Source organism: Brachyhypopomus gauderio, unplaced genomic scaffold, assembly GCF_052324685.1.
Source record: "Brachyhypopomus gauderio isolate BG-103 unplaced genomic scaffold, BGAUD_0.2 sc133, whole genome shotgun sequence".
NCBI classification, from domain to species: domain Eukaryota; kingdom Metazoa; phylum Chordata; class Actinopteri; order Gymnotiformes; family Hypopomidae; genus Brachyhypopomus; species Brachyhypopomus gauderio.
This window is the reverse complement of record NW_027506954.1, coordinates 32,170-56,800: the sequence shown is the minus strand read 5'-3', so window position 1 is coordinate 56,800 and position 24,631 is coordinate 32,170. Positions and strand designations below refer to the sequence as shown.

Below are 24,631 nucleotides of genomic sequence, written 5' to 3'. Positions count from 1 at the left end.
GACATATTGTTGTAAAAGTTTAGAATAAGGCCGTTTATAAGATAAATACAATATATGCGTTCGACCATACAGAAATGACAGAAAATTGAGATTAAAGGAAACCGGACAATAATCTGCTCTGAGGAGCGTGATGTAGATTAGGCTCCTCCTGCAGTGGGCGGGGCTAAACACATCTAAACAGATGGCAGCTCGAGCTTTGTCTCCAGGCTGTCAGTGTTGACGGGGCGAGGCGCGTTCGGGTGCTGGACGTTTGTACAGAATAACGCGGCGGTGTGAGTGGAGACTGCTGGCAGGTCTGCAGGGAGGCGCGCGGGCTCGTGTCCTGTGTCCCCTCGTCTTTTGGGTGGGACAGACGTACTGACACGGAACAAAAGCGAGTGTGCAGGACGAGGACAGCTCGGCTGTGTTGGTGTGGTTGGAGACGCCGTGTCCTCCTCGCCCGACGACGTCGCCAGAGACTGAGACGCCGTCCACGATCGTCGCTTTGTCTGGTCCCGGAGTAGCGATGCCAGGCTACGACTACAAGTTCCTGGAGAAACCCAAGAGACGCTTTCAGTGTCCTCTGTGCAGCAAGGCGATGAGGGAGCCCGTGCAGGTCTCTACGTGCGGACACCGGTTCTGCGACACCTGTCTACAAGAATTCCTCAGGTGAGACGGGCTCGTGTCACCACAACACACGTGATTTATAGGAGTCCAGAAAATGCAGGTGGAGAAATGGACGTCTACGCTGTTTGGACCCTGGTACCATTTCACACTATTGCGAGAATAGTTTCTATTCATAATTTCGAGTGAAGTCAACCTAAAGAGCCTGTGGGATTTTCATTTGTTTGACCGTAGTCTTTGTGTGTGACAAGGGCGCTCTCCTAAATCTCCTGGTGTTCAGTGGTGTTCAGACGCCTGATGTTCAGTGGGTGTAAACGAAGGTTTGACAAGAACGAGTAGTGGCATGGGGGCGGGGCTTAAGGGGTACAGCACGAGTCTCGGTTTCTGGGTGCCAAAACTTTTGGTTTATTTACATAATAATAACTACTGCTTTACTGTATAGCAGACTGGAATATGTACACACATCTCAGCTGCACAAAGAGAGAGTGTGTATGTGCATGTGTGTGTATATATATATATATATATATATATATATATATATATATATATATATATATATATATATATATATATATATATATGTGTATATTATATGTGTGTATATATATATATATATATATATATATATATATATATGTATATATATGTGTATGTATGTATGTATGTATGTGTATATATATATATATATATATATATATATATATATATATATATATATATATATATATATATATATATATATATATAATGTGTGTGTGTGTGTGTGTTCATGCATGTGTTTATAATCAGGCAGTGGACTCCTTCAAACCCCAGCCTGTCTCTCATTTTCCCCTGAGGTGATATGGTGTGCAGGCGTTGGACAGTGGATCTGTCTAACACGCAGGATTAGTGAGGATTCCTTTGTTGTATCTGGATCACCGCTGTGCTTTCGCTCACAACTCCGAGTTTGTGCTTTGTTCACTGGAGTGACGTGTTCGTGTGGAGGCGTGTTCCCATGTTTGCACCACCCATTCGCATTTTCCATATCACTGTTCTTCAGACCTGTAGAGCGCACGTGGCAGGCAGGCTAGAGGACGATCAGGACTTTGTTGTTATATGTACAGGCAACTGACAGCTGCCCTGACGACATTTCTTTTTACTGGCCTTAATGAGAAAAAAAACTGCACTATTCTGAACCCCATATGCATGTGGGGTAAAAATAGTTAAAGTTAAAAAAAGTTAAAGAACATTTAGTAGGTACAAAAGTGCTGTAAGGAACAGCATTACTGAATGCTTATTTTTTTAATTAAGCAGATCACGTTTCATGAATGTTAGTTCTCATCTCAGTTCTGGCAGCAGAAGGGAGGAAGGACTGTATCGGACTGACTGGCGACTGGCATCTGCGTCCTGTCGTCTGCGTCCTGTCGTCTGCGTCCTGGCGTCTGCGTCCTGTCGTCTGCGTCTTGTCGTCTGCGTCCTGGCGTCTGCGTCCTGGCGTCTGCGTCCTGGCGTCTGCGTCTTGTCTTGTTGTCTGCGTCCTGGCGTCTGCGTCCTGTCGTCTGCGTCCTGTCGTCTGCGTCCTGTCGTCTGCGTCCTGGCGTCTGCGTCCTGCAGCCAGTCTGTAGCCCCCTGATCCCCAGGGCGGTCGCCACGGTGACCTAACCCTAACCCTGACCCCCAGGGCGGTTGTCACGGCGACCTAACCCTAACCCTGACCCCCAGGGCGGTCGTCACGACGACCTAACCCTGACCCCCATTAAAATGACATCAGCTGTGATTTGCTGCTCAGAAATATCAACTGATCAAGATCAAAGTATCACCTGAATACGACCAGGAAAAAGATGTGAACTGTCAGACAGTCCGTGTGTCCTTGGAGGGAAGAAATAATGGATCATTCAGACCAGACCGAGACCGAGACCAGACCAGACCGAGACCAGACCAGACCGAGACCTGTTCACCCTGCTGTTATAAAGGAGCTACTACTACTACTGTTCACCTTCAGGCCTTGACATCCAGACTGATGAGTGAGGCTGAGACAGTCAGAGCTGTTCAGTGTGTGTGTGTGTGTGTGTGTGTGTGTGTGTGTGTGTGTGTGTGTGTGTGTGTGTGTGTGTGTGTGTGTTCACTCTCCTCTGGTCTAGATGCCTTTAGTCAAGGTTACCCAGTTTCTTCTCATAATGGTTGTGTTTAAAGTTCATCAAACTGAAACGTGATCTCACAGGGCGGTAGTGATAAGTTTGTGTTGTGTTAGGTTTGTGTTAGGTTTGTGTTAGGTTAGTGTTAGTGTTAGTTCAGGTTAGGTTAACCCTAGTGATTTGTGTTCTGTGATATGATCATGTAGTGTTGACAGAGACATGCAGTATGGAGTTAGGGTTAGTATTTGACTCACTCACCAGGAACTCCGTCACTCAGACAGGCCTCCATCAGGCCTCCATCAGGCCTCCATCAGACCTACATCAGGCCTCCATCAGACCTACATCAGGCCTCCTCATGAGATGTTGGCTCATCTGTTCTGGTCTGTGTCTTAACACCAAAAATAAAAAAAACTGCACCTCATGTGCAGCTTCTCTGTTAACTGGAGGGAGGGAGAAGGAGAGGAAGAGAGAGAGAGGAAGAGAGAGAGAGAGAGAGAGAGAGAGAGAGGGATGGAGGGAGAGATGGAGGGAGGTGTTTGGGACACCCTCTCAGCCTTTCCCTGGTTCACTGTGAGTCATATGTGGGTTGGGACGTAAACATTGTACCTGGAGAAGTTGGTCCACTGTTTCATTACACAACACTTCACATGGGCTAACATATCCCGTCCTGTATGCAACAGAGCAGACGTGATACATGCGGGACTAGAACTGTGGAGTCCCTCGGGACGCTCTGGTGTCCTGTGCACTGCAGAGTACTGCATAGAACTTTGAACTCTGCCTTGAGCTCTTTGTGGTCTGCTCTGTAGGACTGTATGTTAGCACGTAGTATGTGAGTGGATGTTCATGTCTGGGTGTTAGCGGCTTTAACCCTCGTACCTCCCTGCCGCGCTAGCCCCCCTCCCTGCCATGCTACGCCCCTCCCTGCCGCGCTAGCACCCCTTACTGCCACTCTAGTGCTAGGGTTAGGGTTAGGGTTAGCACCCCTCGCTAGGGATAGGGTTAGCGCCCCGCGCTAGGGATAGGGTTAGCGCCCCTCCCTGCCGCGCTAGCGTCCCTCTCTGCCGCGCTAGCGTCCCTCCCTGCCGCGCTAGCGTCCCTCTCTGCCACGCTAGTGTCCCTCCCTGCCGCGCTAGTGTCCCTCCCTGCCGCGCTAGTGTCCCTCCCTGCCGCGCTAGCGTCCCTCCCTGCCGCGCTAGCGTCCCTCCCTGCCGCGCTAGTGTCCCTCTCTGCCGCGCTAGCGTCCCTCCCTGCCGCACTAGCGTCCCTCTCTGCCGCGCTAGCGTCCCTCTCTGCCGCGCTAGCGTCCCTCCCTGCCGCACTAGTGTCCCTCTCTGCCGCGCTAGCGTCCCTCCCTGCCGCGCTAGCGTCCCTCCCTGCCGCGCTAGTGCCCCTCCCTGCCGCGCTAGCGTCCCTCCCTGCCGCACTAGTGTCCCTCTCTGCCGCACTAGCGCCCTCTCTGCCGCACTAGCACCCTTCCTTTTGGCCGGCCCCTGCTGTCTCTGGAGGACAGACGGTTCACAACCTGCTCAGCCTCACAACCCAGCGGAAGCAAGAGAGAAAGCAGTGAGGGTGAGGAAGGAGAGGAAAAAAGGCCGACTTCACGCTAGCTCTGGCCACCTGTGAGAGCATCAGCTGCTGTAAAGAGTACGAATTGAATTGACCTCTGTGTATTGAGAAGCCGTTCTATTGTTGATCAGGAGCAGAATGGAGTCTTTGCCCAGTCAGACAGCGACTGGCTCAGTGAGACATGAATGAGACAAGGTGGCACAGTGGTGGCCAGTATGGAGCTCCAGCCAAGAGCTGGGGGTGGGGCCACGGCGAGGGCTCGGAGGCGGGGCCACGTCTTAACCACCAGCGAGCTCTGAATGGCTCCGTTCACACACGCTGCATCTGGTGAAGAAAGGCGCAAGTGTGTGCGGGTAAGAGGGCTGGAAAATGACCATCTGAAATGAAGGAAACCAGACAGACGCATCTCTCTGTTCAAATATCTGAATGCTCAAGTAATTCAGCTTTTGGTGTTTAAAAAATGTTGCACATATAAATGTTTCTTTGAATTACTAGAACTAACATAATGGCATATTGAAAAAATTAAGGAAAATGTAACATTTATTTTCAAACAAACTGCCTAGAATGATTATCACCTCACTGCAGTGTAGATGTGAGGTTGTGTGTGTGTGTGTGTGTGTGTGTGTGTGTGTGTGTGTGTGTGTGTGTGTGTGTGAGTGAGGTGGTGTCTGTATGTGTGAGGTGGTGTGTGTGAGGTGGTGTGTGTGTGAGGTCTGGGCTCCTGTGTAAATGTAAGACAGCAGCAGTGGTGTGTGTGTGAGGTGGTGTGTGTGTGTGAGGTCTGGACTCCTGTGTCATGGCAGCTTTGGTTTCTGTTGCAGTTCTGTCGTTTGCTCGTGTGCTTTTGTTGTTTGGTAGCAAAGTGCACAAAGGAAGCGTAGACGTTCCTCCAGCGTGGAGCCCTCCACACTCGTGTTGATCAGAGTGATCCGGAGGGTCTGGGAGGGGAGCAGGGGAAGGCTGGAGGCCCGGGTCCCGCTGCAGGGAGACCAGAGGCGGTGGGGGACCGTTGTGCCCCACCAGGTCCGTTCTGGACAACTTGTTTCCCTCAGAACCAGCTTTGAAGCGTCTTTACCAACCAAGACTGAGGGTCAGCACGAGGTGAATGGCATGTGAGTGCAGTGAGTAAACACTTCACAGCGCTGACCGCCCCATTCAGCCGTCCTGCACCTTCCAGTGTGTGACCGCATTCCTCTGCTGATTGACCACAGTGTCGTCCGGCCCTGGAACTGCAGCCTCTTTATGTAGATGAAACACTGAGAGATGTAGATCGTGTTCAGGCATGTTCACAGCCTGAAGAGACTTTAACCACGTCCCTCCCAGTGGCTGATGTATAAATTAGGTATTCAAGCTATGCGCTGAATTACCTTTGTGTCCCGTGTAAGGCTGCTGAGTCTCGTGGCCTCTCTGACACCCTGTGAGAGGACGGCTAGTACCACCATAAACACCACACCAACACACAACACATAACACCCATAATGCAAAGCAGCACCACACCACACAACACCCATAATGCATAGCAACATTAGCTGAAGAGTTAGAACAGCAGAACTCTAACAGGTTTGTCACGGATCGCGTGTGAACTGCAGCGTGTGAACTGCAGCGTGTGCTCCTGCTACAGAGCTCATTTGTTCACGGTTACACCTGCACTTGTGTTCAATATCTGTTGCAGTTTGGTGTTTTTCATTAGTTGAATTATAGAAGTTAGCAAATTGTTGAGTCCTTCATGAGAGGAGTTTGATATATATATACTAATATACCAAAATACTGAGATGTGTGTGAGAGCAGTCAGCACATTCTCCAGTTCAGAGAGCCGTGAATAGTTCCCCTCAACAGCTGGAGGTGACTCAGCAGGTTAAAAGCAACATGGGATCTGATCTGGGGTCAGTTCCGACACCCTGCACCAGGGTCCCCGCCGTACTCCCGTGCCCCACGGGTCTGTGCAGGGCTTGGCTCAATCTCACACTGCCCCATGGGATTGTGGGTGGGACATAGTGGAGCTCGCCAGTGAAAGGGCTCGCAGTGCACAGCTGACAGGTGGACATGTCATGAATCTGTGTGTGAAGACGAATCCGGTATTAGAGCAGCTGGAGGAACCAGCTGGGGGGGGTGCATCTCCGGGGGGGGGTGGGGGGGGGGGGGTGGTAGGATCTCCGGCCCGGGGCACCTGTCTCCATGAAAAGGCTCTCTTGTGGTCTGGGACAGGTGTCTGTGGACGAGTTCAGCTACTTGCTTGAAGTCTCTTCCCACACCACACGTGCACACACACATACACACACACACACACACCACGTGCACACACACACACACACATCCAGCGTTATTGGCAGTATTTATGAATAAGCTGGTGTTGGAATTGAGATCCAGCAAAGAGCATGAAGGAGCCGTCTGTGAAGTCTTCCTTCCGCGATAAGGGGGGTGGGGGGGGGTGGGGGGGGGCGGGGGGGGGGGGGGGGGCGACCAGGGGGCCTGGTCCTCAGCTCAGGAGTTTCCTTTATCCAGTGGAATGGTAGATGCCCCATCCTGGTAGATGCCCCGTTTCAGAGGTATGCACACTTGCGCAAGGTTTACCTGCAGGCAAATGTGTGCTTGACGTCACAGTTTACCACAGAATGTGTCGTCTGTACCACGTGGTGGTTTAATCCAGCGTTAGCTGCAGGGCACATTGAGGGGATTGTGTTTCACTAAGCACTCCTCTCTCGGTGTGAGGTGTACCTGTTAACAACCGTCTGATGGAGTGGACAGGGGCTTCATCATGACTTCCCCAGCGGTAGGTCTGCATACCCAGTGGTAGGTCTGCATACTCCGCTGTCTAAAACACATGCACTCTCTCCTCTCTCTGACACAAAGAACCTCACCTTCCCATGTTGCCATGGCCACCAAAGTGGTGGTCCCAGCCAATCAGGAGCTAGACTGAGAGATGAATGAGTCTGCTGACAAAAAATGTATAACCCCCCCCCTCCTCCTCATCTCTCTCCGTCTCTCTGATCTATGGACTTGCAGTTGAGTCAGAAGAAACATTTATATTACGTAATCACTCTCTTCTGTTTTGGAGTCAATCAGAGGGAATTGACTTGCTAAACTTAAGAAGCTTTGATTTTAAGGGATGGTAGAGGGGGGGGAGGGGGGGGAGGGGGGGAGGCAGGTGAGAGCGAGAGAGACACTTCAGGAGCAGGAAGAGAAGATGAGTTTCTGAGGGTTTGTCAGGACAGTGGGGGTGAGTCATGGTGTGCAGCAGTGCCATCACCAGCACATCTGACTCAGTTCTTCTGTTACTCAGCTGCAGATAGCGCAGAGCTCCGTCACTAGCTCCCCCGAGATGTGCCGCACTTTCAAACAACTTTCAGCCAGTCTGACTCAAGCACAGTGAAGTTCTCAAACTCCACAGTCCAACGTGGTCCTCATCCTGGTCTGTCTGTCTGTCTGTCTGTGGTCCTCATCCTGGTCTGTCTGTCTGTTTGTCTGTGGTCCTCATCCTGATCTGTCTGTCTGTCTGTCTGTGGTCCTCATCCTGGTCTGTCTGATTCCACCTGACCTGTTAGTCTGATGAAACTGAAGACATGGTTGAACTGTAAGTGTTGTGAAGGATCATTTGGGATTATATATGAATGAAACCAAAGGCTTAGACGCCCTTGTGAGGGCCCGGCACCCTGTGCTGTTCCCCCACCACACAGCGTCCGCAGCGTGGACATGGATCTTATTTACGAAGGCTGTTGTGATTCCTGTCTAGTGTTGGTTGGTAGCGTTAGCAGATTTTGATCAAGCTGAAGCTAAATTTTAACTCGTACATGTCTGGCTGACCCACTGCATTTGGATAAGTGAAATATCATATTAATTATTTTTTGGTGATCAAACCCTTTAGGAACCAAAATTAGGCGCCTGACTGCTACCAGTCATATAAGAACCAGTGACACATTGTTACTGAACTTTGGCACCTGGTCTGATGGACTCCTCTGGTTTGATGGGCCTTGTTATGAATGCCTCTGCTGCACCTTACTGTTGGGTAGTGTGAACTTTGACCTTGCCATTGGGTAGTATGTTCAAGCAGACTTGAGATTAGAGGGGGACATCAGTGTAATGTTATCAGGGTCTCCTGGGGCTGCATGTTTTTGTGGGTTTTTTTTAACACTTTATTATTCTATCTAAATAGAATGATGGAGAATACTGAACGTGACTCAAACCCACCCCCACCCCACCCCACCCCCACAATCACCCCCACCCCCACCCCACCCCACCCTCACCTGCTTGCCACATGTCATGCACCCTGGCACCACTCTGGACACACACGCTGAATGCATGAACAGAGCGCCTAAGTTCACGACATTTATGCTACTAGTCCTGGAGTCCTATCTTCAGAACACATAATTCCACAAACACTGTATTCATGCTTCCTGTAAGCTTGCTTTTAAGATCTTGAGTTTCAAACCTCTTGAGGAGATTGTCAAAGCACTTGATTTCTGAGGATGTGATGTGAGCGGTGAGCTCAGGTTAGCCATGCTAGAAGTGTTCATACGCATATCCTTTGATTGAGAGTCCTCAGGGCACGATCAGGTTTTTGTTCTAATACAGTAGGAGCTTGGAAGAGTTCCAGTGTTGGGTGACTGCGGTCTGCTTTACCACACAAACCACACATCCTCCAACACACTGCAGCACCACATGGAATCTGGAATGAGGGTAGTCTTGGCAGGTTCTCCAATGTGAGAAAGTTTTTAAAAGCAGATCTAAAAGCCAGATAATGGCAAGAGGTTTGATTTTGAACCCTGTGTATGTCAGTGAATTAGACAGATCCAGAAAAGGGAAGCACTCTCTTCTTTGACACCTGGACTCTGGAAGGAGGAATGTGGAACGCGAGGAAAGTGCAGGAGTAGAGTGTGTGCGGTGTGTAGAGAGTGCGTGCGGTGTGTAGAGAGTGCGTGCGGTGTGTAGGGAGTGCGTGCGGTGTGTAGGGAGTGCGTGCGGTGTGTAGGGAGTGCGTGCGGTGTGTAGGGAGTGCGTGCGGTGTGTGGAGTGTGCGTGCGGTGTGTGGAGTGTGCGTGCGGTGTGTAGGGAGTGCGTGCGGTGTGTAGGGAGTGCGTGCGGTGTGTAGGGAGTGCGTGCGGTGTGTGGAGTGTGCGTGCGGTGTGTAGAGAGTGTGTGGTGTGTTATTGATGGCGGTGCTGAGCAGAAAGCCTAACTTGGTGTTGGAGCTGTATGGATCCTTCTGGATGTGTGACTCTCATCTCTCCTTCACTGGTCTGGAGCTGCTCTGCTTGGTTCTGGGATCCTGAAAATTCATTGAAACATTTTACAAAGATGGAGACCTTGAATACCTCCCAGTAGATGTTAGGATTTAGTTTAAAAGGTGTTTGATCCTCAGTGGTCTAAACCAAGGAGGATGTGCTGTTTTGTGTTCTGTGTGGAAAAAGCAGGCGTAATATACAAGCTCTTCTTCAGCGTGCGGTGATATTTCGCAAACCTTTCAGCATGCAGGGACAGTGTCAACCACCCAGCAGATGGTTTGCACTCCTAAATGTCAGAACAGAGAGTCTAGGAGAGGCCGTGCGTCAGTGTGAATCCGCGCGACCCGACGTGCGCTTCCAGTGGGACAAGTTACTCGTGTGTCATGCGGTGTTGTGACACTGACACGTGTCCTGAGAGTCGTCCTGACCTCCTCATGCAGGGACTCACACGAATCTCCTCACTTCAGGCCACTGTGAAGCCACCATATCGTTACGCTGCTCTGTGAACATTTGTTTGTTATGACGGACTTGGACAAAAGAAGGAGAAATGTGCAGGAGGAGATTGGAAAAACGTTTCCTTGTCTGACGAGTCTCTATTTCCGCTGTGACATTCGGATGGTGGGGCCAGAATTTGGTGTCAACAATATGAAAGCATGTATTGTATCAGTGCCTTGTATCAACAGTTCAGGTGGTGGTGGTGGACCAATGGTGAGGGGGATATTTTCCTGACACACTTTGGGCCCTTTAGTACCAATTGAGCATCGTGTCAATGTCACAGCCTACCTGAGTATTGTTGCTGACCATGTCCATCCCTTTATGACCACAGTGTACCATCTTCTGATGGCTACTTCCAGCAGGATAACACACCATGTCATAAAGCGTGAATCATCTCAGACTGGTTTCTTGAACACTGAGTTCACTGTACTCGAATGGCCTCCACAGTCACCAGATCTCAGTCCAATAGAGCACCTTTGGGATGTGGTGGAACGGGAGATTCACATCATGGATGTGCAGCTGACAAATCTGCAGTAACTGTGTGATGTTATCATGTCAATATGGACCAGACTCTCTGAGGAATGTTTCCAGTTCCTTGTTGAATCTATGACACGAAGGATTAACATACTGTACAGCATGGTACACTCTCCTCCATTAACTCTCCATCCATCTCATATGAACTACTCTGTCCACAGTGCAATTGGCCTGCATATATCATGGAGATGGAGAGAGTGTGAACAGAGTTAACCCACTCAAATAGGAGTTTCCTTGTGGGGGGGTGTGGTGGGATTACAGGGGTCACAGGGGGGAGAGGAGTTACCACAGCAGGGCGGTGTGAACTCTATTGTGTTCTATTCTGCAGGACGGTGTGAACTCTATTGTGTTCTATTCTGCAGGACGGTGTGAACTTTATTGTGATATATTCTGCAGGACGGTGTCTGCATGCCACTTTCTTGGTTAGCCCTTCGCTACATTTCTGACGTTGGGTTAAGCTGAGCCTGTATATGTCACAGTGGTCAAGTGGCGAGTCTGTCTCTCCCTCTGTCCATCTGTCTCTCCATCTGTCTATCTGTCTCTGTCTCTCTGTCTGTTTATCCATGGCGAGCCACTGCCATGATCCTGCAGGTCCCGCACACGCATCCTGCTGTGTCCTGCGCTGCTGTGTATCTTCCTGACTGCAGTGTCCGATTAGCCCGGTTGTTGCTTCTGGAAGTTTTGGCTCTTGGTAACTGCTGAAAAACTGCTGTGTGAGCTGAAGTATTTTCGTCTTTTTCAAGGGTACAAATCTCAGCGTGAGCTACAGGCCCACGATGAGCTGCCTGATGTGGAAGACGGACTGAACACACTCAGTGTGCCTCCACATTCACACACCGCCATGATCGCGCTGGTCAGGGGGAAGGGATCATCTTCTCTGAGCCAGAGTCCAGATCAGCCAGATAGGTGGGCAGGGGTCTCCCCCTTCCTACCCCCCTGCTGGGGCACACTGCCCTCATGGTGCCTGGCTGACCTCTCTGGGTCTTCCACAGTTCACTTGACAGTATTAGCCTTTGAGCTAACGAGGCCCTCGTTTGCCCCATGACCCCAACTCCTGACCCCTAGCTTCCCCTACCAGTGGGGGTGTGGGGGTCACGGACAGTGAAGGAGCGTCTCATTATCCTACGTCAGGGTGACCCTGTGCCGGACAGTGATTGGTTGATTTTATTTTTATTTTTTTCCATTGTGGATTTTACTTGACAGGCTGATCTTACTGGAGTGAAAAAAGGGTGTGTTACACCATAGGGTGACGTGTCTCTCACGTGGTGACGTGTCTCTCACGCGGTGATGTTTCTCTCACGCGTTTCAGTCTCCAGATTAGGGCCCTAAGACTCAGTGGGTCCATTGTCTTCTCCGTCTCACACGTCACAGCTCAAGATGGACACTTGGCTGGACGTGGTGTGTTTTGAGAGCTGGAGCTTGGAGGACAGGTCAGATGAATGTTCATCACAGGCTCCTTGAGGCTCCTTGTGTGTCTTCTTCCCCAGACATGGAAATGGCTTCAGCTTAATGTTGAATGGGAAATATAGACCTGCACTCAAACTGTTCACTTCTGCTGTTTTTACTCACAAGACAGTGACTCTTCCTCTCATGCTGAAATTATATTGCTGTTTCCCACTTTGTCCTCTCGAGGGCTGTTGGGCGGCCCTGTGTTGGGCGGCCCTGTGTTGGGCGGCCCTGTGTTGGGCGTGATTCCTCCCTCATCTCCATAGGGCAGTTCCCCAGATGGATTCTTTGTTAGGTTTTTCTCATAAGTAAATGTGCTATACAATATACTTCACACACACATAGAAACACACAAACACATAGAAACACACAGAAACACACAATATACTACACACACACACACACACACAAACACATAGAAACACACAGAAACACACACACAAACACACATACACACACACTCACACACACAGAAACACACATATACACACAGACACACACAAACACACAGAAACACATATACTACACACACACACACACACACACACAAACACATAGAAACACACAGAAACACACACACACAAACACATAGAAACACACAGAAACACACATACACACACACACAAACACACATACACACACACTCACACACACAGAAACACACATACACACACAGAAACACAGACACACACAAACACACAGAAACACATACACACACACTCACACACACAGAAACACAGACACACACAAACACACATACACACACACACACACACACACACACACACACACACACACAGAAACACAGACACACACACACACACCTCTCCTGTTCCTGATATCTGCTGTCAGTTCCATTATGTACCAGTGTGAATATTTTATGGTGGAGTGCAGGAGAGTGCCAGCGGACCCTCACTAACGAGCCACTTCACCCCTGAGTTCACCCTAAATCTGTCTGTCTGTCTGTATCTCTCTCTCTTTCTCTTACTCTCTCAAATTCAGTTTGCTTTATTGGCATGACTTGTAAGTAACATTTGCCAAAGTGACTAACAGAATTATTAACATGTAAAAGTAATAAAACTGCAGAAAAAGAGAAAAAAGATATAAATGACACTTTAACTGTACCTCTCACATACATGATCACATACATGTACTTTAATACAAACACATGATAACCTACATATACAGTTGCATAAGTATCCCATACATATGGGTCTGATTATACATACATTTGGACTGTTTTCTGTAAGACGGTGAAAATTCTAAACATAGAATAGTGCTATAATAGTGCTAATATTTATATTTTAACACATTCAGCGATTTCTCCTCAATACACGCACAAAATACCTTTGGTACTTAGGATATTCAAAAAGCAGTGCAGATCTCGCTCTCTCTCTCTCTCTCTGTCTCTGTCTGCCCGTCTTTCTCTTTCTCAGTCCCTCTCCTAAAATTGAACATTACTCCCCAGGCTAGTGTGTCCTCTCCATGTGAACAAGCAAATAAGTAACTGAGCTTCCTAACCCCCCCCCCCCCCCCCCCCCCCCCCCCCCCCCTTTGTGTTTCAACCACATAGCATGAAAAGACAACTAAGGAAATATGAGCCCCAGCCACAATATGGAGATGCATTATAGATAAGCAGGCTGGGTGGCTGTTTTTAGCTCCGCTCACAAAACTGTAGATTTGCGGCGAGATCCTCAGGGGAAATGCAGAGAGGAAAGACAAGTATGTTAAAGCCAGGACTCGGTGGGCGGGGCGTGGGCGGGGCGTGGGCAGGGGTGTGGGCGGGGTTTAGGCCCCAGCTGAGTGGATGGTGTGGGGTGTAGGCAGGGTTAAGCCCCAGCTGACTGGATCGTCCTCACAGTTTAATTATTCAGCACTCCTCCTTGAAGGCGTCAGGCCTGGTTTGACGAGACTTTTGCTGTTGTTCTTATCACACAGAGTCTCGTGTTAAATAAAAACCCTTGTAAGCAGAGTCCCGTGTTTTATATCGGTGGTCATGGCTGGTTCATGAGTGATCAGGTTCTGTGTTTGATTGGTCATGGCTGGTTCATGAGTGATCAGGTTCTGTGTTTGATTGGTCATGGCTGGTTGATGATGATGTTCTGCAGGTCAGGGTGTTAACACGCACTCTTCTTCTCTCCGCAGTGAAGGAGTGTTCAAGTGTCCTGAGGACCAGCTGCCCCTGGACTACGCCAAGGTAACGCATCCTCCTGTTTTAGCATCACGGGGCTGAGCCCGCGGGCTGGTTCTGGTTATCCCCACGCCCAGAACCACCTCACATCTCATGGCGATCTGAGCTGAGCTGAAGATTGTAGTTTGTGTTTGTCAGCTCCCTTACACCAACACAACTGAGCACTCCCCCCCCCCCCCCCCCCCCCCCACACACACACACACACACACACACACACACACACACACACACCTACCGCACACACACACCTACCACACACACACACACCTACCACACACACACACACACACACACCTACCGCACACACACACCTACCACACACACACACACACCACACACACATATACACACACACACACACACACACACACACACACATCTAACACACACCTTGTAAATTATGCTAACCAATAACCACAAGCATCTGAGTATCCTGGGAATGTTGGCTGTGGTAGAAGATGTGTAGATGTAGGAAGAGTAGGTGGAGAGGACGCTGAAGACGCCGTGACTCATCACAGTCTTCCTCCTTCTCCATTAGCATCTGCTGGAAGAAGCCATGTTGTCCTCCAGATTATGAATGTCACTGTGTTTGAGACAATAAGAATTTCTCCCTTGGTTTGGTTGACGTGATGGTGATGACAACAAGATTACTGCAGTGAACTATGGGAAATCTCCATGAACTCAGATCTGAGTCTCCAGCTCTGACGTATCTACAGTGTCCACACTGGAACTTTCCCAAAACTGTTGCTACTCCCAAACTATTTCTGGGAGGAAATTACAACCTGCCATTTTGGCTCATCTAGCACTACAGCCCTTAGAGGAGAAAGATCTCTTTAATCAGAGTCTCAGCCTGGTCCCACACCCTCCTTTAAGGTTAGAACCAGATCAGGCTGAGGACGGAGACATGAGCTCTTCTGTCTTCACTAAGTCCTGTCTCCCTCTTTATCAGCTTTCAAGCTTAACAATACCCGATAGTTTCCACAGAGTTTAACAATATCCAAGACTGCAGTCACGATCTCAGAAATATTCTTAGATGCAGCTGTTTTGTGCCAAAAGCTTCACTCTGCAGGAGTGTTCGTCATCACCCAGTCACGCTGTGTGGGAGTGGGAGTGAAAGTCTTGTGTGTTCCTGAGAGTTTCACGCAGGTAGTCCACTGATCCTGAGGTCTCTGACCAGGAGTGAGCGTGCGTGTGGGTGTGTGTGCGTGTGTGTGCGGTATTCACGTGAACCTTCATAGCGTTCTAGACACACGTCATGGCCTCCACACGGCAGCACCAGCCCACACAGGCAGGGTGGAGTGTGAGGTACTCTGGGAGCAGACGTCAGCTGGGTGTTTCAGCTGGGTCTCCCTCCATCCTCCAGTTCACACAGGACGGTTAAAGCTCCTTATTCCAGGTGCCCCCTCCCCCACACTGGAGCAGTGACTGGGCGTGTGTTAGAGGAGCTCCTCCCCCAAGGCTCGACCCCGCCCACGTTCACTGATACGGCCACTCCATGTAATACAGGTTAATGGTGTAAATGTCAAGAGACTGTGACCCAGTGTACATTTGTTTCATTTGCTTGCTTGTTGTCTGATTAAAGCGCTATATAAATACATTTGACATTTGATGAATTTACGACCTGTCAAAAACACCACCACAGGTGTACTGAAGTAAACAACACATCTCCCAGTGATCAGAATGACTGAAACGTTTAGTCTCTAAATAAGCACTCGGTTGTGAAGTTTTGTGGCTCTGCATATACTGGTATATTTTTCATGAATGAAAAACCCCTCAGTGATTGGATGATTCACACATGACCCTCCCCCTTACAGTGTGTCCCACACCTCAGCCAATGAGGGAACAACTTCAGCGTCTCCTCTGTTTATGTAACACTGCTGTGTGTGTGTGTGTGTGTGTGTGTGTGTGTGTGTGTGTGTGTGTGTGTGTGTGTGTGTGTGTGTGTGTGTGTGTGTGTGTGTGTGTGTGTGTGTGTGTGTGTGTGTGTGTGTGTTTGTGTGTGTGTGTGTGTGTGTGTGTGTGTGTGTAGATCTATCCTGACCCTGAGCTGGAACAACAGATCTTGGCTCTGGCCATCCGCTGCATCCACAGTGAGGAAGGTTGCCGCTGGACAGGACAGATGAAGCAGCTGCAGGTCAGTTCTCCTGCCCCCCACCTGCCCTGCTGCCCCCCACCTGCCCTGCTGCCCCCCACCTGCCCTGCTGCCCCCCACCTGCCCTGCTGACTATCTCTCTCTCTCTCTCTCTCTCTCTCTCTCTCTCTCTCTCTCTCTCTCTCTCTCTCTCTCTCTCTCTCTCTCTGTACCCCCCCAGGGCCATTTCTCCACCTGCTCCTTCAACGTGATCCCCTGTCCAAACCGCTGTGCTGCCAAACTGACCCGTCGGGACCTGCCAGACCACCTGCAGCACGACTGCCCCAAACGCAAAGTGAAGTGTGAGTTCTGCGGCAGCGAGTTCACAGGAGAGGCCTTCGAGGTAAGCCCCGCCCCAGGACGCCTGCTAAGCCCCGCCCCAGAAGGCCTGCTAAGTCCCGCCTTAGGTTGCCCTCTTCTGCCCCAGGGTAGAATGGTTGCTTTGATGCTGAGAGTCATGAGAGTCACACTTCTTGTTTTTAGGCTGTAGGTGGTAGTTGTTTGGCTCATGTGGCCCCAGAATTGGTGGTCCAGCGACCGTCTGCTGTCATTGCTTTAAAAGCCTGTTTTCATGTGTTGGAACAAGTTCCACAATTTAATTTAAGAGCTGTGTAATGTGTCCTTTTATGTTGCGTGTGCTTTTAGACTAGGAAGTCAACCAAAGTAGTACCAAGTGCAGTTTCATGGGGCTCCCACGATACCCACGATACCCATGTTAACACGATACCCACGTTAACACGTTACCACGATACCCACGATACCCACAATACCCACGATACCCACGATACCCACGTTACCCACATTACCCACATTACCCACGTTACCCACGATACCCACATTACCCACATTACCCACATTACCCACGTTACCACGATACCCACGTTACCCACGTTACCCACATTACCCACGTTACCCACGTTACCATGATACCCACGATACCCACATTACCCACATTACCCACGTTACCACGATACCCACGATACCCACAATACCGACGATACCCACGTTACCCACGATACCCACGTTACCCACGTTAACACATTACCCACATTACCCACATTACCCACGATACCCACGTTACCCACGTTAACATGATACCCACGTTACCCACACTACCCACGTTAACAACGATACCCACGTTACCCACGCTAACACTTTAGCCATGTTACCCACGTTAACACACATTACACATGGTACTCACGTTAACTCACGTTAGCACACGTTAGCCACGTTAGCACTCATTAAGGCCTGCTCTTTCTTCTGCCCTCATCACGTGTCCCTCTTTGCCTCCCAGAACCACCAGGGCATCTGTCCCCAGGAGAGCGTGTACTGTGAGAACAAGTGTGGGGCACGCATGATCCGCAGGCTGCTGGCCCAGCACGCCGTGGCAGAGTGTCCCAAACGCACACAGCCCTGCAAGTACTGCGGCAAGGAGTTTGTCTACGACACCATCCAGGTCTGTACCGCACTGCCGTCACCCCAGTGAGCTCACAACAACAGCAGCAGGTCTCTCGCAGACTGAACGGAGAAACTCTGTACACATTTCTCTTGTATTTGAGGTGACTGTGAAGAGTGCAGGATTGTTGGTGCAGAAGTCCACTATATACACACACACACACACACACACACACACACACACACACACACGCTATATATTATACACTATATATCTACTATATTATAATATTACCCTTTACCACCTTTATTATATTATTATACACTGTGCACCAGTCTCATTGTCTGTTGAAGAGAAGGTTTCTTAAATGATCAGTGGTCAGTATGTAGTGCCTGAGTGTGAGTGTCTGTGAACCTCAACGCTGGGCATTACAGCAGCTGAGCGTCAGACGGACAGACAGACGTTACACGTTGTTCTTTTTCCATGCAGAATCACCAGTACCACTGCCCACGCTTCCCAGTGCAGTGTCCCAACCAGTGCGGCACGCCCAACATCGCCCGCGAGGACCTGGCAACCCATGTCAAGGAGAGCTGTAGCAGTGCGCTCGTACTCTGTCCGTTTAAGGATGCCGGCTGCAAGCACCGCGTGAGTCCCCGCCCCCAAACGCCCAACCCCTCCCCCCTACACGCCCCTCCCCCCTACATGCCCCTCCCAGTCCCTCCCTTCTCACATCCTTTCCACAAATGTGGAATAAAACCTTTTTTTAGCTTTTTGCCTGGACTTTAAATGAGAAGTTGTGTCCAGACAAAACTTTCTTCAATTTCAGCCCCATGGCCCCTGGCTGTATTTTAATGAGAATCACCCTCTTCTGCACTGACAGAACCTTTTGTTCTATTTTTGAAATTTTAATTAAAATTTAAAAAGACATAGCAAGCAGACGGTCTTCATGTCTGCCAGGGTGAGGGGAACTCCGTCTAGCCCCGCCCCCATTCCCGCCCCCATTCCTGCCCCCACCAATGAAAAGAAAGCAGTAGAGGCTCACGAGCGCATTCAGATGTTTAACTCGAGACGCACTCGAAACCAAACGTCTTCTTGGTTGCAGTGTCCGAAGCTGGCGATTGGCCGTCACCTGGAGGAGACCACTAAGTCCCACCTGACCATGATGTGCAGCCTGGTGGTGCGTCAGCGGCAGGAGATGGCAGAGCTCCGTCGGGAGATGGAGGAACTGTCCGTCAGCCACGACGGCGTGCTCATCTGGAAACTGAGCGACTACTCGCGCAAGCTACAGGAAGCCAAGCTCCATAGCAACCACGAGTTCTTCAGCCCACCCTTCTACACGCATCGCTATGGCTACAAGCTACAAGTGTCCGCCTTCCTGAACGGTAACGGCAGTGGCGAGGGTTCACACCTGTCCATCTACATCCGCGTGCTGCCCGGCGAGTACGACAACCTGCTGGAGTGGCCCTTCTCCTACAAGGTGACCTTCTCAATCCTGGACCAGAGCGACCCGTCGCTCTCCAAGCCGCAGCACATCACCGAAACGTTCAACCCGGACCCCAACTGGAAGAACTTCCAGAAGCCGTGCAGCAGCCGCAGCTCGCTGGACGAGAGCACGCTGGGCTTCGGCTACCCCAAGTTCATCTCGCACGAGGAGATCCGCAAGAGAAACTACGTCCGCGACAACGCTGTCTTCCTCAAGGCCTCCATAGAGATACCGCAGAAGATCATGACCTGAGAGAGTATTCACCTCACAGACTCCATACTCTAAAGACTTCCACCTCACCCAGTTCATAATGACTTTTGTTTTCTGTTCAAAAACTCCCATTAAGAACCCAGAGAGGTGACCATGATGTTTGGCTGGAGATGCCACACATTGAGTTGTAGGAAAGCCAGTGTGCTGTGGACCATAAACCCATCACACGCTTGGTCCGGATTGGCTTTTTAAGACTTTTCTCCTCCGTTTGCAACAAAAGCCTTTGGACATTCAATAGTGCCTAGAAAGTTTTTTTTTACGTTGTGTTTTTAAAAAAATGTGATTTATGACAACTCTGTGACAGATGGTAGGTATAGGGGTTTGAGTTTTAAGGAAAGTGTTGAAGGTGATTTGTGGTCTTCACACTTTGGAAACAAAAGAGTGGTGTTGTGAGAACAGAGCAGCAGAAACAGTGATGGTCCTGTGTTCGGACCTCAGCTACACCCTTGCGCCTGTATGCTTTCTGTTTGCTTCCTGTCTGCCCCTCTAATGGTTCTTGAACAGAAGCTCGGTGAAGTGGTTAACAGGTCGCACTTTTCCCATATAACTAGTTTTAAAGAGAACTAACAACAGCTGTGAAGTAAACATGCTTCATTCTGTCACCTTCCACTGCTTGAGGTCCTTTCTAGCTATACGTTTGATCAGAGGGCTAGACTGGCTATGGCATGTTTTTGTGATGCCTTGTCAGAGCCTGATCAGGAGATCTTCACGCGGTAAAGACGCTGATCAGGAGATCTTCACGCGGTGGAGACGCTGATCAGGAGATCTTCACGCGGTAAAGACGCTGATCAGGAGATCTTCACGCGGTAAAGACGCTGATCAGGAGATCTTCACGCGGTGGAGACGCTGATCAGGAGATCTTCACGTGGTGGAGACCCCAGCGTCTCTGGCTGCTCTATAGTCTCACAGAGACTAGAGTCGAGTCCTGCACCTTTCCTCCCGCGTCTAAATAAGAGACAGCCATGATGTATGAACTGGTTTACATGCAGTGAGCAGATGTTGGTGGAGGGGAACTGGGTGATGATGTAGAAGATAAGTGCTGAAGATCAGAAGTGCTGAAGATAGAATGGGAAGTCCAGCGTATCGTGTCTGGATTACAGTTCAGTGGATAAACCATCACACGGAACCAAACCTGTTATATGTTAAAAAACTGTAAACTGAAACGGCTGGAAATGTGTCATGAGGAGGGGGTGTGGTCCCGGGGAGGAGGTGTGGTCTTGGGGAGGGGGTGTGGTCCCGGGGAGGAGGTGTGGTCTTGGGGAGGGGGTGTGGACCTCAGCTGGAAGCATGTTTGGCTTACCCAGACGCTGGTAACCATGCTCACAGACACACGGTTCATCACGTCAGTGAGATTGAGGCATGTTCTCACACAGATTTGAGTAAGACAAGGTCCTCCCTGCAGACGGCTGGAGCAGTTTCTCCATAACTAAATATGTTAACACTAATAAAAGCCATGTGGGACCACATTGTCATCGTCTCACACTTCACCAAAAGTCCTGATTTAATCGCATTATAATACCAGCTAATATTTTCCACAATAACTTTAAGAAAATGTGGGGGAAACCTTTTTGCAAGATTCTGTATTTTACAATGTACTATAAAATGTTTTATACCACATTTCTGAGGTGATGCTGTACTTTGAATCTTGTAGATCCTCTTTGAGTTTCATATTCTCTGGATCTTCTTTTTGTCCGCATATTCTGTACGTGTTATCTGCTCTTTCAAAGTATTTATTTTAAGCCACCACATCTGTACACGTGATGGCACAGAATTTTTTATATGTTGACTGATGATTGCTTGTCATTTTCCCCTTGAAATAAAATAATGTCCACAGGAAGTGATGTCATGTGCCATAACCTGCATGCTCCTGTAGGTTTCTGTCTCACAGCATTTCTTGGTACCACTATTGACACGAGTCCACATTACAAATATTTACTGTTCACGTCAGTCACCTTCCGCTTGGTTTCGGCTGCTCTCGTAACGCAGACACGGCACAGACTGCAGTGACACAGTGAACAGCAGAAGATGTGATGAACAACACACTTGTCTGCTGTTCGTACGTGACTAATGCGGCTTCTCCACTTGTTCCTGATCCTCATGGCCAGTGAGGAATGTGGACATTTCCTGTCGTAAGAACAGATATTGTAGATTCTTCTCCTCCCACAACGTTGAGGTCTGGAGTGTGCAGCCCATCGTCCTGCGGTTCCTCACTGGTTCCTCACTGGTTCCTTACTGGTTCCTCTGCACTGCTGCCTGATGTTTTCACACCATCTTACTTCACGTGATTCATTCTCACCAGTGCCAGTTGCTCATCACGAAGGCCGAGTCTGTCATACTTTCACAATGGTCACTGGTTGATTTTAGCTGACAATTCAAACAAGACTGCACAACTCAAATAAGACCAAACAACTCAAACAAGAGTGCACAGTATATAGAGCTGGTTAATTATTACAATATTGGCTGCAGCATGCAACTTTGCCAACTCCAACAAATCTGTGTGTGTGTGTGTGTGTATCCTGACTTATCTCAGACATTCCAGAATTCCTAAACCACAACTGCCTGTCCTTCCTGTCTTTCCCCTCCGCTGTAAATACCCAGCGAGATGGAGGGAGGGATGGAGGGAGAGACGAGGCAAGAGGAAGTGAAGCGCCCCGAACTCTGCTTTGATGTCGTGCCAAGTTTTTTTTATAAGGGTGTGGGGGAAGCGCCCTCAAAATAGGCCTCACAGGAGAAAAGCTGCTACTAACATTACCAAAGCTGCACAAGGCTTCCAATTGCACGTTATGCTGAAACGTTTAATGAACAGTTTTCAGTTACTTGAAATGTCATGTTTATAGCTGAAAGAGGAGTTGGGAGTCGTGTTACTAAACCTCCCTGAGTCCGAGTGTCTGTGTAAAGAATGTCCTGAAGCAGTCCTGTCCTTTCAGGACTGAAGAGTCCTGCCCCAGGCAGATCTGTGCTCCTCCAGAGCAGAGAAAATAGAATCATGTAATTACACATGATCTCATATGTTTCCCACATGGTCCCGCACACACCAGAGCCGCTCTGCTCCTTCAGGACTCCACGTGTCCCGCTGCCAAAGTCCTGCTCCAGCTTCCCTGTGTTTACACTGGAGGTTCTCACACCACTGTCAGCGTGAGGGCATGTGTGCAGGACCTTGGCCAACGAGTTTTTCCAGTGATAAGGATGAAGGGCAGTGCATACACACACACACACACACACACACACACACACACACACATCCTCCAGGCCCCAAAACACACACACACACACACACACACACACCCTCCACACCCAACACTCAGACATACACACCCTCCAGGCCCCAAAACACACACACACACCCTCCACACCCAACACTCATACACACCCTCCACACCCAACACTCAGACATACCCTCCACCCCCAACACCCCCCTCCAAACACACACACCCTGCACACATGCCAAGGCACCTGTGGTCCCAGTAGAGCCGGACTGGTGCTGCTGGTGTTTGAGGGTAAACACAGCAGGTGCAGGAGCAGCAGGGTGTGGCTACGAGACCAGAACCCTGGACTGCAGAGACATTGACAGACAGACTGCTGAGGACATGCTGCTCATACGAGTAGTGAGGACATTATCAAGTGAGGACATTACCAAGTGAGGACGTTATCAAGTGAGGACATTAACAAGTGAGGATGTTATCAAGTGAGGACATTAACAAGTGAGGACATTATCAAGTGAGGACGTTACCAAGTGAGGACGTTATCAAATGAGGACATTATCAAGTGAGGACATTATCAAGTGAGGACGTTACCAAGTGAGGACGTTACCAAGTGAGGACGTTATCAAATGAGGACATTATCAAGTGAGGACGTTACCAAGTGAGGACATTATCAAGTGAGGACATTAACAAGTGAGGACATTATCAAGTGAGGACGTTACCAAGTGAGGACGTTATCAAATGAGGACATTATCAAGTGAGGACATTATCAAGTGAGGACGTTACCAAGTGAGGACATTATCAAGTGAGGACGTTACCAAGTGAGGACGTTATCAAATGAGGACATTATCAAGTGAGGACATTACCAAGTGAGGACGTTATCAAGTGAGGACGTTACCAAGTGAGGACGTTAACAAGTGAGGACGTTATCAAGTGAGGACGTTACCAAGTGAGGACATTACCAAGTGAGGACGTTATCAAGTGAGGACGTTACCAAGTGAGGACGTTGCCAAGTGAGGACATTACCAAGTGAGGACGTTATCAAGTGAGGACGTTACCAAGTGAGGACGTTATCAAGTGAGGACATTACCAAGTGAGGACGTTACCAAGTGAGGATGTTACCAAGTGAGGACGTTATCAAGTGAGGACGTTACCAAGTGAGAACGTTATCAAGTGAGGACGTTACCAAGTGAGGACGTTATCAAGTGAGGACATTACCAAGTGAGGACGTTATCAAGTGAGGACATTACCAAGTGAGGACGTTACCAAGTGAGGATGTTACCAAGTGAGGACGTTATCAAGTGAGGACGTTACCAAGTGAGAACGTTATCAAGTGAGGACGTTACCAAGTGAGGACATTACCAAGTGAGGACGTTATCAAGTGAGGACATTATCAAGTGAGGACGTTACCTCATGACTTCTACATGTACTTCACTGCTGCAGGTCTGGGGGGCCCAGAATGATTAGATGTAATGTGATGTGGGAGACTAAAAGGACCTCTGACCCTCTGACCTCTGACCTCTGTCCCTCTCCCTCTCTCTCTCCCTCTCTTCCCATGGTTAGTAAAGCTGAGAGATGGTGACCTGGAGCCCGAGGCCAGACTCACACACACACACACACACACACACACACACACACCCTCTACCCAACACACACTCTCTTCCATGAAGCTTCTGTTCTCTGCGTCTGGGTCATCTGGGTCATCTGGGTCATCTGGGTCCATGCTGTGTTCAGGTTTTCCCCACATGGTCACATATTTTCCTCTGTCTTGTATTTCTAGGCCTGTATTGTCAGGATCTCTGGGCTGATGAAGCAGTTCTTGAAATGATGAGAGACGTACCTCCACCTACCTGTGCTACCTGTGTTACCTGAGCTACCTGTGTAACCTGTGCTACCTCCACCTACCTGTGCTACTTGTGTAACCTGTGCTACCTCCACCTACTTGTGTTACCTGTGTAACCTGTGCTACCTCCACCTACCTGT

The 24,631-nt window shown here is 49.4% G+C and overlaps 1 protein-coding gene across 1 annotated transcript; it reads left to right on the top strand.

The window, feature by feature from the left end:
• Window positions 1-156: 156 nt before the first annotated feature.
• On the top strand, window positions 157-21,279 carry LOC143499434 (TNF receptor-associated factor 4-like). Its single transcript, XM_076994079.1, has 7 exons — window positions 157-648; window positions 14,123-14,174; window positions 16,198-16,302; window positions 16,481-16,642; window positions 17,594-17,755; window positions 18,185-18,340; window positions 18,798-21,279. The coding sequence occupies exons 1-7, from the start codon at window positions 506-508 to the stop codon at window positions 19,428-19,430; spliced, it is 1,413 nt and encodes a 470-aa protein (XP_076850194.1). The 5' UTR covers window positions 157-505; the 3' UTR covers window positions 19,431-21,279.
• Window positions 21,280-24,631: the final 3,352 nt, after the last annotated feature.